Source organism: Ornithorhynchus anatinus, chromosome 12 (genome assembly GCF_004115215.2).
Source record: "Ornithorhynchus anatinus isolate Pmale09 chromosome 12, mOrnAna1.pri.v4, whole genome shotgun sequence".
In the NCBI taxonomy this organism is placed as follows: Eukaryota; Metazoa; Chordata; class Mammalia; order Monotremata; family Ornithorhynchidae; genus Ornithorhynchus; species Ornithorhynchus anatinus.
Window position 1 is genome coordinate 13,970,609 of NC_041739.1, and position 15,456 is coordinate 13,986,064.

A 15,456-nucleotide genomic window follows, 5' to 3' on the forward strand; every position below is an offset into this window, starting at 1 on the left:
TACTCTGCTGACCCTTGTCTAAGAAGCTCTTAATATGCCACATAGTTGGAAGGAAAGAAATATGAGCAGATAGCTTTCCAGACTATCTATCCAGCCCTAACCCAGAGCTCAAAGCAATGATCAAGTGAATACGAACTGCTGAAAAGGCATTGTTCTACGGTGAAATATTAGCAGCACCTACTGACTGGAAAAAAAAAAGAAAACACACCGAAAACACAAAATTTTACCCAACTAAAACCCTTCTACTATTTCTGTAGGGGGAAAAATTACAGCCCCCAGTGCAGGTGTCTGAACCTAAAGTGGCAAAAGGAGGGATGGCAGGTAATAGTAAATGCAGATCTGAATAATGAAAGTGTGGATTATGATGTCCTGTCCACGGCAACGCAGAAGACCCCATCTTCAGAACATTTATCTACCAGGTGAGATCCCAAAACATTTTTCATGTAGGGACCCAATTGTAGTTCCCAAGGTGGGATTTTGGTTCCAGGACCTCCAAAGCTGAGATTCCTAATCCTTCTAACCTCTTTTCTCCTAGGGCCAAATCTCTCCTTTGAGTCTAAAACTGTACCCTCTTTCCTGTCTCGCATCCACTTATCACCAGCAACTATTTACTGAGTGCCCACTGCGTGCACTCAATACTACACGTACTACACGCTTGGGACAGTTCTCAGTGGCTCAGTGGAAAGAGCGTGGGCTTCGGAGTGAGAGGTCATGGGTTCGACTCCCGGCTCTGCCACTTGTCAGCTGTGTGACCATGGGCAAGTCACTTGATTTCTCTGTGCCTCAGTTATCTAATCTGTAAAATGGGGATTAACTGTGAGCCTCACGTGGAACAACCTGATTACACTGTATCTACCCCAGCGCTTAGAACAGTGCTCTGCACATAGTAAGCGCTTAACAAATGCCAACATTACTATTCTACACAACAGAGTTGGCAGATCCACTCCCTGCCCACAGGAAGGGGAGCCAGCAAAAAGAGGTAGTGCCTCTTTTTGCAGCAGCAGGCTCCAGGAGTCTGAGCTCCACAGAGCTCCCAGTTCCAACCTTTACCCAGACCAGGGAAGGAGAAGGAGTGTGGTCTAGTGGAAAGAGCACGGGTTTGGGAGTCAGAGGACCTGGATTCTAATCTCACCTCTGCCAGTGGCTTGCTATATGCCAAGTCCACAAACATAACTCCTTGTCTTTCTACTGAAACCCTTTCCTCCCTACGGCTTTCCCAACATTGCCGACAATATGATTATCCTCCCCAGCCACAAGCATTATCCTCAACTCGTTTCTTTCCTACCACCAAAAGATTCAATGTCACCAAATCTCGTCGGTTCTACCTTCACAACATCTCTAGAATCCACCCTTTCATCTCCATCCATATTGCTACCACGTTGATCAAACCACTTATTTTCTGCCTTAACTAACATCAGCCTCCTTGCTGACCTCCCTGCATCCTATCTCTCCCTTCTCCATTCCACTGTTCGCTCTGTTGCCCGGAACAATTTTATGAAAATACATTGTCAATAGTTTCCCACTTCTTAAAAGATCACCAACGGTTGCCTATGCCCCGCCACAAACGGAAACTCTTTACCACTGGCTTTAAGGGCACTCAAATACCTCTCTCCCTTCTTCCTAACCTCACTTGACTTCTTAAAACTTAACCCGTGCCCCCCATTCCTCTATCACCAACTTACTCGATATACCTCTATCTCGTCTAGCTCACCAATGAACCCTTCTCCCTTTGGCCTGGAAATCTTTCACCGTTCACGCCTGACAGACCGCTACTCTCATCACCTTCAAAAACCCACTTAAAATCACCTCTCCTCAAGTAGGCCTTCCCAGACTAAGCTCTTTATTTCCCCATCCTCCCTCCCCTCTGCGTCAACTGTGACTTGGCTGTGTATCCCTTAACTACTTTGCCACTCACCCCAGCCCCATTATTCTTCTGTAAACATTCATATTTCCCGTATTCCTAATCTATTTTAATATGTCCCCCCCATGTAGACCGTAAGCTCCAAGTGGGCCGGGATCGCGTCAACAAACTCCCTAAGGGATACTCTTCCAAGTGTTCAGTGCAGTGCTCTGCACACAGCAAGTGCTCACAGACAGCACTCCATGAAAACCGGAAACCCCTTTGTGGACTCCTACGATGCCCACCGTCCCCCCAGTAAATTTTAAATTTACAGGAGAAAAATTAAGAGTAGTGGCAGATGACAGACTAACCAAAAACTGGACCGCTGACCATCTTTTGTGTCCCCTCACCGCTGACTTCTCTTTGGCACTGTCTGACTTGGCCAAAACAAGAACACTCTTCAGGTTAAGAAATGACTGCTTCCCACTTGAATTGTCTGGTCAAAGTACAGACCACACACAATGTACCAGAAGCGGGGTCCAACGAGAGCACGTCTGCTGAGCAATACTCCCCTGCCAACCTTCCCAACGGTTGTTTTCCTTCATTCTCCCACATCTTCTGCCAGTTCCACTTCTCCCACCCTTTGTGAATGCCTGAAGTGCTCTTACATTTATTTTCAAACAACCCTCACCTAACCTTAAACCCCTCCTTCGGAACAGGCTGGGCTGTATTACCGCAAACTGCATTTATTGAACGTTTTATTTTTCTTTCAGAGTCCAAGGACCTGGTAAGTGTCAGAACTTTCGATTTGCTCCTTCTGTTTTCCAAGTTTGCACAATCACTCCAGAATTAACTTCTTTAAGAACTGATATTGCATGCCAGAGAAAAGCAGTTTCTCAGTTTCACAGGAACATGTCCTTATAACCAAATGAAAAAGTAAAACCTTGTTCATTTGAATCACATGCTAAATGGAACTAAACAGGTTTCTTTTAGCTTCTCCCTTTAGTGATCTGTAGAATAGGAACCCCGTTCTGAATTATGAGTTACTAGGAAACATAGTTTCAAGTTTAACTTCGAAAGGGCTATCCTGTGCCCTTTCATAATGAATTCAAAAGAGGATTTCTTCGGAATAGGGGGAAATATCTTGGCCTAGTGGAAAGCCCACAGGCCTGCCAGTCAGAGAACCCGGGTTCTAATCCCAACTCTGCCACTTGACTGCTGCGGGGCTCTGGGCAAGTCGTTTAACTTCTCTGTGCCTCGGTTACCTCATCGTAAAATGGGGATTAAGGCTGCTCCATTTGGGACATTGTGTCCAACCTGACTTGCCTGTACCCACCTGAGCACTTAGTGACTGTTATTACTATTATTGTTATTATAATTATCGGTGCCATTTATTAAGCCCCTACCATATACGAGCCCCATACCAAATTCTTGGAATACTGCAGCAGAATCAAAAGACCCCATCAAAGTGCGGGGGACTCAAAACGATTTTACATAGGAAGAATTGTAGCAAATTGTATTAATTGGGCACCCGCTTGGTCCAATGCACTGTATTTAGTCTTTGGCAAGTCCAAGACGAATAAGTAAAGTTCACTGTCCATAGGAGCTTACACTTTATGGCGAGAGAGGGACCTAAAAATATTTACAGATCGAGTAATCAAAACAGATGCCCGAATGCACAGTTGAACAATAGTGCGGCCGACAGGTTTAAACACATTTGTGATTTATATTGATTGAATGATTACTTTGTGCCAAGCACAGTGATTTGTACTGATGAAAAGGATTCACACCCTACCCATAGAGAGAGTTTATAGTCCAGAGTTTAAAGAATGCGTTTGACCTAGTGAGGGGAAGAAGCAGGGGAGTGAAGTAGAAATACATTCTAGATTCCAAGCACAGGCGGTGGTGTGTGGTGGTTCGAAAACAGGATCACATACAGGATACCGAGTAGCTCTGCTCACCTGAACGAAGAGCATGAGCCCGGGAATGTGACGGGAGAGATGGAAAATATAAAGGAGTTCAAGGGTGAAGGCCTTTGAAGCCCATCAGTCAATGGAATTTGAGCACTTAATCTGTGCAGGAACCATACTGAAACCTTGGAAGTCTAAGTAGAGTGATCCCTGCTTAGTCAGGGAGGCAGACATTAAAATATATTACAGGGAAACAAGAGAGTACATTTTCTGTTGCACAGAAAATAGAACAAGAGAGAGGAAGACTCAGCAAAGAGTCTGTTATAGGAATTAAATTCCAGGATGATAAGGCCTTGAGTGAGGTTGGGTTTTTTGTTAAGCACACACTATGTGCCAAGCACTATAATAAGCACCGGGTAGACTCAAGATAATCGTGTCCCATATGGGCCTCACGGTCTAAGTAGGAGGGGGGACAGCATTAAATCCTCATGTTGCAGGTGAGGTAACTTAAGCATGGGAGTGAAGTGACTTGTTCAAGGTCAACTGCAGGGAAATGGCAGAAATGGAATTTGAATCCAAGTCCTCTGACTCCCAGGTAAAATCAAAACATGATTTCACATGTAAAAACTGTTCCCTCCTCCAACAAACACATCTGAAATTGAGGAAACACTGTAAACAGTAAATAAAACAGAGGACAACGAATTGTCCATTCCAATCGCTCAATACAGTGCTCGGCACACAGTAAGTGCTCAATAAATACTATTGAATGCATGAATGAAGATGCCACCCACGAGGAGGACATAAAATGCCAACAGTCACAGTTAACAAGCATTCATTCAATTCATTCAATAGTATTTATTGAGCGCTTACTATGTGCAGAGCACTGTACTAAGCGCTTGGGATGAACAAGTCGGCAACAGATAGAGACAGTCCCTGCCGTTTGACGGGCTTACAGTCTAATCGGGGGAGACGGACAGACAAGAACAATGGCACTAAACAGCGTCAAGGGGAAGAACATCTCATAAAAACCGATGGCAACTAAATAGAATCAAGGCGATGTACAATTCATTAACAAAATAAATAGGGTAACGAAAATATATATAGTTGAGCGGACGGGTACAGTGCTGTGGGGATGGGAAGGGAGAGGTGGAGGAGCAGAGGGAAAAGGGGAAAATGAGGCTTTAGCTGCGGAGAGGTAAAGGGGGGATGGCAGAGGGAGTAGAGGGGGAAGAGGAGCTCAGTCTGGGAAGGCCTCTTGGAGGAGGTGATTTTTAAGTAAGGTTTTGAAGAGGGAAAGAGAATCAGTTTGGCGGAGGTGAGGAGGGAGGGCGTTCCAGGACCGCGGGAGGACGTGACCCAGGGGTCGACGGCGGGATAGGCGAGACCGAGGGACGGCGAGGAGGTGGGCGGCAGAGGAGCGGAGCGTGCGGGGTGGGCGGTAGAAAGAGAGAAGGGAGGAGAGGTAGGAAGGGGCAAGGTGATGGAGAGCCTTGAAGCCTAGAGTGAGGAGTTTTTGTTTGGAGCGGAGGTCGATAGGCAACCACTGGAGTTGTTTAAGAAGGGGAGTGACATGCCCAGATCGTTTCTGCAGGAAGATGAGCCGGGCAGCGGAGTGAAGAATAGACCGGAGCGGGGCGAGAGAGGAGGAAGGGAGGTCAGAGAGAAGGCTGACACGGTAGTCTAGCCGGGATATAACGAGAGCCCATAATAGTAAGGTAGCCGTTTGGGTGGAGAGGAAAGGGCGGATCTTGGCGATATTGTAGAGGTGAAACCGGCAGGTCTTGGTAACGGATAGGATGTGTGGGGTGAATGAGAGGGACGAGTCAAGGAGTCAAGCAGAGTCAAGCAGAGAAGAAAGGACTAACAGACTGGTGGGAGTGTATCTGTTCCACCGTTTTGTCTACCTGCAACAATATTATGTGGTTTGAGATCAATAACAAGAGAACCTGCAACTGAAGCTAATTAAGAAGCAAGACGACGACTCAGTCTGAAGGAAATGAGACTTGCCAAGTGAGAAAAATTGTGAAGACAGTACTGAAAAAAACCCAATACTCTCTTTAGGGACAAGAGATCATTTTTCACCCACCACCATCAATAGAGCTTTTTCAGAATAGCTGACTCAACCGTTTCATCGCTTCCCAAAAGTGTGATTCCGGAACTCATGATTGGAAGATCGGGCTGAGGGCCAGGAGAGGGCTGAGGTTTAGATGAAATGAGTGGCGGCTATGGGGACTAGACTAAGGGGGGGGAGAAACGGGACAGGCCATCCTTAGGGAGGTAACAGAAGACATTCTTCAAAGCTGAGGTAAAAAGCCCCAAAAACCTAACTGAAGGTCAACGACACTGAGGTCCCTGCCCACACTCCTGTCCTTCAAGAAATACAGATTTCAAGTCCGGAGCCATGGGACTAGAAACACGGGAGAGTCGCAGAGGGCACAGAATGGCGGCAGGGGCTTGAAGTTGTGGGCTCGGGACTGCGCATCACCCCAAGATCACAGTTCCTGTGGTAAGACCAAATTTTGGCAAGCCAAGCTCGGCAGACCGGCCCACCGCCTTCTGCCCTGGGTGCTGCGTCTAGGGTCGATGCTTGGAACACAACCTGTCGTGTTTCCTTGAGCAACTTTTAAGCCGACCACATTTCTGTCAGTCTAATGATATTTCCACCGATTTCTCCAAGGGTGAAAATTCATCTCTCTCACTAGACCTCCCGGGGAAGAAATACGGCAAAGTTCAGGGCACCTTCCTACAAGTAATAACCACAAGTCAATCCCAAGTCAAAAGGCTGGCCGGTTACCTTCGATCAATCATTTAGAAAGCAGCATGACCCAGTAGACAGAGCATGGGCCTGGGAGTCAGAAGGACCCGGTTCTGCCACTTGTTTGCTGTGTGACCTTGGACAAGTTACTTCACTTCTCTGTGCCTCAGTTCCCTCACAGGTAAAATGGGAATTAAGAGTGTGAGCCCCATTTGGGACATGGACTGTGTCCAACCTGATTACCTTGAATCTACCCAGGTGCTCGGAACAGTGCCCGGCACATGGTAAGCGCTAAACAAATACCATTTAAAAAAAATCATATTTATTGAGCTCTTACTGTGCAGATTACTGTACTAAGCGCTTGGGAGAGTACAATATAATAGAGCTGGCAGACTCGTTTGCCGCCCACAATGAGTTTATAGTCTAGCTTAAAGTCTACCTTCATATCCTCAGCCTCGACACTAAGAAAATGGGAACCATCCTCCAAATGGCTCTTCAACATACAACGCAAGTGTTGGAAAATCACTTACTTTTCTCTCTTATCTTGTTTGTGAGCTTCTCGTGTGAGCTGAGCTGCTTTTCTACTATAAGGATGGATAACTTTCTTCTCATGTCCTACACCTTTCCCCTTCGGTGCTTTAGGCTGAAATTCAGAAAGAGAGCAGAAGCATCTCAATAAGAAGCACAGATGATTCCTCTCGTCGATGATTTCCTCAGCAATGAGCTGTTAGGCCCACTACAAAAGTGAGTATTATTGAAAGGTCAGCAAAGACCCAGTCAGTCAGTGAAAGACCCAGTTAGCCGCATTTTTATTTTTATTTTTTTTAGTGGCCATCATTCACAACAGTAATTTAAAGTGGAACGACTCAGTTTCATTGACCACTACCAATCAAGCAATAACGGAAAAAGAACGGAGGCAGATTATAAATAAAAAGGCGGGTAGGAAAAAAACCCCACAAGAATCAAGGTGCAATTAACTGAAAAGCATAAAATTGAATAAAAGAATAAAAGTGACACCAAAAAATTACATTTATGAAGGTATTTTAAAAGGTCATTTATTATTAGCCGATGCCTTTTTTTTTGAAATCCAAGCAATGACGAAATGGTTTCCTCCCAACAAAGGTAAAACTGTGTATCTGATGCATCGGTGAGTTCAATAGGGCATAATAATAATGTTGGGATTTGTTAAGCACTTACTTTGTGCAGAGCACTCTTCTAAGTGCTGGGGTAGACACAGGGTAATCAGGTTGTGCCACGTGAGGCTCACAGTCTTCATCCCCATTTTACAGATGAGGTAACTGAGGCACAGAGAAGTTAAGTGAAGTTAAGTGCCCACAGTCACACAGCTGACAAGTAGCAGAGCTGGGATTCGAATCCATGACCTCTGATTCCCAAGCCCAGGCTCTTTCCACTGAGCCACGCTGCTTCCCTAATTTTTGTCATCTATCTGCACACTGAAGAATTAATTTCTGGGGTCAGTATTTTGCTGATTCCCCCTACCAGGCTGTCATTTCTGGAGAGCGTAAAATTAGCTAAGATTAGCTAAAAATCTTAGCAATAAGATTGCTTTGCAAGTTTCCTAATGCAACGTTTCTGTTATTGTCAATTCTTACTTTTGCAACCCTAAATCTTGCCAGTGCCGGAAAAGTTGACATCGACAGAAAAGAACAATAAATGAAAATGGATTCCAACCTCTCTGAAAACATAATGGAAGAAACTAGATCAAAGGGAAATATTAATGGCATATCCGGAGTTTTGCCAGCCTCTTAATAGATTCCTTTCCCCCCAACGAACAGAAAATGACATTTTTAGTAGTATTGAAACCTTCTGGTCAAAAACTCCCACAACGTTCTTTATGAAACAAACGGTAGACCAGAGTAGGGATATTTACCAAAGATGACAAATTTAGACCACAGAAAACGTTCCTCTCCTATGAAAGAGGGCAATATATCCTGACAGAATTATAGCCCTTGATGTCTGATCACTAATAAGCACATAGCCTTCAACTGAAAGGAGCCCCCAAACTTAAACTATAATTGAATGTATAAACAAACAGCTTTTCAAACGAGGTCCACCACAGAAAACTTCCAGTTTAATTCAAATCTCACTGGCTAGACTGGTGATCTGTTAAACGAAAAACTTCTACAAGGCATCTCCCAGATGTCTCTTTGATGACATCTTTCTCCACTTACCTTATCCTGAACCACCCTCCACTTTGCTACTACTATATGATTGTTATTATTAAGCGCTTACTATGTGCCGAGCACTGTTCTAAGCGCTGGGAATATATACAAGGTAATCAGGTCGTCCCACTAGGGGCTCACACTCTAAATCCCCATTTCAGAGAAGAGGTAACTGAGGCACAGAGAAGTGAAGTGACTTGCCCCAGGTCACAGAGCAGGCAAGTGGCGGAGGCAGGATGAGAACTCAGGACCTTCTTACTCTCAGGCCTGTGCTCTATCCACTAAGCGTAGGCCATGTGCCACCTTGGGCAAGCTGCTTAACTTCTCTGTGCCTCAGTTTCCTTATCTGTAAAAGGAGGGGTTAAATATTCTATTCTCTCCCCTTTAGACCCTGGATCCAGTGAATCTGGAGACTGAACCCAACCTGCTTATAGCGTAGCCTCCACTTGAGTCACGGTAAGGGATTTTTTAATTGAAAAGCCAATTATTTGTTCTCATGAAGCACTGATGGCATTTGTTAAGTCCTTACTCTGCGCCAAGCACTGCTAAGCACTGGGGTATTCATAAGATAATCAGGCTGAACACAGTCCCTGTCATTCAGGAAGCTCCAGTTTAAGAGGGAGAACAGGTATCGAATCCCCATTTTACAGATGAAGAAACTGGGGCATGGAACAGTTAAATGACTTGGTCAAGGTCATACAGCAAGCCAGTGGCAGAGGCGGGATCGGAACACAGGTCCTTGACTCCCAAGTCCATGATCTTCTCATTATTCATTCATTCAATTGTATTTATTGAGCACTTACTGTGTGCAAAGCACTGTCCTAACCGCTTGGGAAGTAGAATTCAGCAACAAATAGAGACAATCCCTGCCCACAGTGGGTTCACAGTCCAGAAGACCACGTGCTTCTCTAATGATGCTGATGATACATTTCCTCGAATAATACACAAATAGCGGAATAAATTAAGTCAGAAAGTTTTCCTATTTACCCAGCATAAAATTAGTTGCCAAAAAGCTGGTGAGGTTCAAGTTCAAATGAAGTGTTAAGAAGAGGCTTGAGAGGAAGAGGCTTTGAACCTGAAGAGGGAGAAGCTTTTCTTTATAAATAGCCAATCACGCTAGAATCAAGCAACCGCTTAACAGAGCTAAGCAATTCGCTGCTCCAATTTGGGCCTGGGACATTAAATGGCTATTTTACACTGTAGAACAATTTCTGAAATAACTCTTTTTTCCAAATACTGAAGATTAAACCCTCAGGAAATGTTTGTTACAATCAAAACCTCCAGGTTCTCCTTCCGGTTGCCTATTAACTATTGATTGTGGTTTGGCCACCTTAGCTTCGTTAGTGAAACAGCTGGCAGTGAGGCTTTGCCTGGGAGACTGTGAGCTGGTTGTGGGCAGAGATGGTCACTGTTTACTGTTGTGTTGTCTTTCCCAAATACAGTTCTCTGCACACAGTGAGTTCTGGATAAATATGACTGAATGCTCTATTTAATTTCACAAAGCACTCAGGACTTACTGCAGTGTCAAGTTACTAGAGAAGCAGTGTGGCTCAGTGGAAAGAGCCCGGGCTTAGGAGTCAGAGGTCATGGGTTCTAATCCCCGCTCCACCACCTGTCAGCTGTGTGACTTTGGGCAAGACACTCGGTGCCTCAGTGACCTATAAAATGGGGATGAAGACTGTGAGCCTCATGTGGGACACCTGATTACCCTGTATCTATCCCAATGCTTAAAACAGTGCTTGGCACATAGTAAGTGCTTAAATACCAGCATTATTATTATTACTAGGCACTAGGGTATGCACAACTTAATCAGGTTGGACCCAATCCCTGTCTCACATGGGGCTCAAAGTTTAAGTAGGGGGGAGAACAGGTATTCATTCATTCCATAGTATTTATTGAGTGCTTACTATGTGCAGAGCACTATACTAAGCGCTTGGAATGTACAAATTGGCAACAGATACAGTCCCTGCCCATTGACTGGCTTACAGTCTAATAGGGGGAAGGGAATCCCCATTTTCCGTTGAGGATATGGAGGAGTGGGGAAGTTGCCCAAGGTCACCCAGCAGCCACCGGGCAAAGCCAGAATTAGAATTTAGGACCCCAGCCTCCCCGGCCTGTGCTCTATCCACTGGACCATACTATCTCTCAAACCACGTTGCATGGTGGTCGGTCTTCAGTCACCCATAAAGTCCTGCTGAATACGGACCAGGGAGTTAGAGGGAAGATTAGGGAGAAAACTACATTTCCCAGGAAGCAACAGCACTTGACTCCTGACCTTAGGGAGTGGTCCTGGGTGAAGCCAAGCCCCTGCTTCATCTGATAAAAGGTGGAAGAATGGCTCATTTCCCTCCTCTCCTGACAAGAAAAAGTTTCCCAGCTGGCTCCATGCGGGTAAGCCACCTCTCAACTATGCCCCGGTTTTTACAGATGGTATCTGTTAAGCTCACAATGACCCAGGAACTGTACTGAGTGGATGTTGCGGGCTGGGGGGAGGGGGCTGAGAATTTATCTGGAGGTTTGCTAGTATAAATCTCACAATTGTGCTTGCAAATCTTTCCTTGAATTTACTGTCATTCCTCTTGAGTGTCAGATTAAAGTACTATTTAACAGATGGGGTTAATCAGAGTTTTAGAGTAATTCCAAGTTCAAAATCAGGGTCCTCTTCCAGGTCAGATTCCCCATCTCTTTATCTTTCTTCTGAGTGGCTCCTCTGTTGCTTAAGTTTAGGAGTTGTAATAGTAGAAACGTTTCTAACTCTGGGGATTTTTAGCATGGTGCTCCCTAGCTCTATAAACAGCCCTCCGAAGGTAGTCCAAATGAGAAAATCAGGCTCTGGCTTGCTGACCGGTCAGAGGGACTATCTTCTTAAAAGCTGCCCGTTGCCAAACTGGGACTGAGGTCAAATTGCTTAGAAGCCACCTGTAAATCCTTCTTTACATTAGGGGGTAATGCTGCAGCAGGGTTAAGTGGTTCAGCATCAGCCTCGTGACATGCCGGAGAAGACGCAGAGGGCTGAACACACAGTGAACACATCCGCGGTAGCGAATGTCTTGCACACAGACGTGTCTTGGGAAGAATGAAGACTCGCTTGGAAAGTTATCTGAACTCTGACCGAGTAAGTGAAATGACCACCAGCTAACACACACCACCTATCAGACCACCGTTCTTCTCGCTTCCTATTTCACTTTGTTGGTCTGTGTCTCGACCGGTAGGCTGTATAAATTCCATGAGGGCAGAGAATGTGTTTTTAGCTTTTCTCTCATAGACTTAAGTATTCTGTAGTGTTCTGCCCTCAGTAGACACAATACCTACCAACCAATGAATCAATGGCATACTACTATTATGGTATTTATTAAGCGCTTACTAGACTGTGAGCCCTTTGGGCAGGGATTGTCTTTACCTGTTGCCCAACTGTACATTCCAAATGCTCAGAGTGTTCTGCACACAGTAAGCACCCAATAAATACGACTGAATTTATTGAGCACTTACTGTGGGCAGAGCACTGTATTAACAGCATTGACTGACTGAAGGATAGCTTCACTCTCCTGCTGGAGATTGCAAAACTAGGTGGAGGGCGGGGGTGAGGAAGGAAGGGGAGGATCCCGGAGAAAGCTATAAAAAAAAAAAGCCATTCATCCAACTCCTGAAATGTCAAATGAGAACTCAATTTGTACATGTATTCCAGTGTCGCTCTGTTCCGCGACCACGGGACAGAAGGGCACTGAACAAACGGTCTGATGATAATCTGACTGTTCCCGGCCCCAGATAGACGGTCTCTACTTATCTCAAACAGGTCATTCTCTGAGTAAATCCTGCATTCTAGTCCTCTCGGTCTCATGTCCTGGCACTTCTGCCGCATCTCCCCGGGCGGAAGATCTGGGGGAGCGGTAGAGCTCCGTTTGGGTCCCTGACATTTCTCACCCTATACTAACTCTCCCAGAGAGCTTGTCGGGGCCGTTGGCCACCATCTCTCTGTGGAGGATTCCCAAACAGAGCCTCCCAACCCTTCTCCTGCTTTCCAGTGAGTGACACGCGGCCTCTTGCTTCAGGGCACCTCTGGGCGGATGCCCCTTTAGACAGCTGTTTCCACCCAACTGCTCCCCATATAGTTTAATGGCATTTGTTTTATGTACAATGCTATTTTTGTAGCTCTTTCCTTCCATCTACCTGCTCCCTCTCCGAAGGAGGGATCGGATCTTCTAGTGACATTTGGGCCAGTGGTCTGGGAACCTGGACACCCGGCACCTAATCCCAGCCCTGCCTGCTGGGGCTGTGTCTTTCAGGGATGAGGGTTTCTGGCAAACGAACTCCTAGGGGCACCTGGGTGAGGTGGACCCTCCTAGTAGGAATCTTGAGAAATCACTGGCTGGCAAAGACCACGGAGGCTACCACGGCAGCTGCCTGCCGCCCTACTAGACTGGAAGTTCGTTGTGGGCGAGGAATCTTTTCTATTGTACCCTCCCAAGAGCACGCAGTAAGGCTCAATCAATACAACTCCAATTTGGGCCTGGGACATTAAATGGCTATTTTACACTGTAGTACAATTTTTGAAATTACTATTCATTCCAAATACTGAAGATTAAACCAGTACCTTGGAGTAGGTTACCTGAAGACGTGGTCGCTTCTGAATGTCCTATTTTGCCCCCCTCCCCATCCCCAGCACGTAAAGAGGAGTCTGGAGTTTCCTGGTACCCGACTCTGCACGTAGTAAGGCTCGATCGATACAACTGATTGCTTGAGGCTCGGAACCAAAGGTGATGCTTTATTTCCAAAAGCTCGGTCCTTCGTCACTCTCCAAGAGCTGAGAGCACTGTGGCCCGCCCACGGGGAGCACCGAAGCACCCTGTGCCGACTGGGTATTCGAACCCACCGTGCCGGAGGTGGGTTTGGCTTCAAGTTAGGGTGAGCGGGGTTGGGCCAGGGATTTTGTCGGGCCACCGGGTGCTGTCTTTTTGGAGGCTGAGGCCCTAAATTGCAGCCACAGCCGATTCACTTCTGGGCAGGGAACGTGTCCATTCCACTGTTGCAACGGACCCTCCCAGGCCCTTAATACAGTGTTCTGTACACAGTAAGTCCTCAATAATGACCACTGACTGATCCATTGCGCAAACGGGATCGGCAGGCTAAAAGCTGAGTTCTCATTTACAAAAACTGGGGGTTTCAGGTGAGTTTACTTTTGTTCCATTACAAAGTCTACACGGAAAATGTCTTACAAATGGCTGGCAGACGCTGGTATATGTGCAAAGATAGCAATGAAAGCTCATTAAGGGTAATGGATTCCAGCACCAACCCGAGACTTAACATCCGAACTGTGGCTCTGAGGTGATGGTTTTTGCACTGGAGTGAGAAAAACAAAACTACCCCGAGGAGTCGAGTACCGGGAAACTCCAGACTCCTCTTTACGCACTGGGGATAAGGAGGGGGGCAAAACAGGACATTTAGAAGCGACCAAATCTTCCAGGTAACATACTCCCAGATATGTCTCGATGCCTTATTGAAGAGTGGAGATCATGGAAATGTAGATTTGTGATGAACTGTCATTCAACTGACTTAAAATTAACCAGGACTGAATTAGGGTGGACCGGTAACATCTACAGATAGTGCTGGTTCGTCGGTCTAGCAGAAAGAGTAGGAGCCTGGGAGTCATAGGAACTGGGTTCTAATACTGGCTCTGCCGTGTATATGCTGTGTGACCTTGGGCAAGTCACTTAACTTCTCTGTCTCAGTTCCCTCACCTGCAAAAATGGTGACTCGATATCTATTCTCCTTCCTACTTTCAGTCCCCACGTGCAAACCCAATACCTTGTATCTACCCTAGCAGTTCACAGTGCTTGACACACAGTAAGCACTTAAGATACCACAATTATGATGGTTTATTACATCAAGCACATTTTTAGAGGGAAGACGCTAAGGACAAACGTAACTAACTCAGGTTTTGAAAATGAATCCCAACTTTCCTCTTCCCCGCTTATCTGTCAGGCTTGTAGATATATAGAGATAAAATCCAGGGATAGAGGAAGAGAAGCACACCCACTTTCATTCTCCCTAGAGGAAGGAGATGAACTAGATCACGTCTTGAGATTCCTTTTATTCCTCTAATGCTAAAAAGAAAATCCGGACCATGTTCATTCAGGGCAAAATGAACTACAGATACTCAAAGGCACTTAAAGAGGGGAAAAAACAGCCCTACTAGTCTCTCCTACCCTTCCCCACCAGAGTAGCTCTAGTTTTTTCCAGCTGGGGGGTTTGTGGATCTCTGTCACTAGAGCAACATTTTACTGGTTGGGCGGAAAAACACTACTTGCATTTATCAGCTGCTATTTCTCCGCTTTGGTCCATGCCTTTTCCAAGTAACAAAGACATCTGGCTCAAAGCGGTTTGATATGACAAGTCCATTTCCATTTCAATGCACTTCTTGTCTTTAGGACAGAACGATCAGGTTGATTGGGGCAGAAAAAGGAAAGAGCTGATAACCTAGATGAGCCACTTCAGACTAAGGATCCAGGGCCAGTTCGTGCAACAGGTCTCACAAATGCCTTTCTTGATGATCCGGAGGACTCCGTTATTTAAAAGGAGGGGAGAATATTCTACGGAAAATTATATAAATTCATCACCGCATTTTAATTGCCATGCCAAACTAAACTTTTCAGTAGCTGAACGCAAAGAAAACCTACTCCAAGCAAGAGACACATTCAATAGAGACAACTCATTACAGGGTTCAACCCGATGAATACTGTCATCTATTTACCAAACTACAGAGTTGAAAAG

The 15,456-nt window shown here is 45.7% G+C and overlaps 1 protein-coding gene across 1 annotated transcript in view; it reads right to left on the reverse strand.

Annotated features, from left to right (window-relative positions):
- TMA16 (translation machinery associated 16 homolog) overlaps positions 1-15,456 on the reverse strand; it is a 28,951-nt gene that overhangs the window by 9,148 nt on the left and 4,347 nt on the right. The window contains exon 2 of the mRNA XM_029076524.2: positions 7,036-7,148. Coding sequence (XP_028932357.1) covers positions 7,036-7,148 — 113 coding nt within the window. The remainder of the gene's footprint in view (positions 1-7,035; positions 7,149-15,456) is intronic.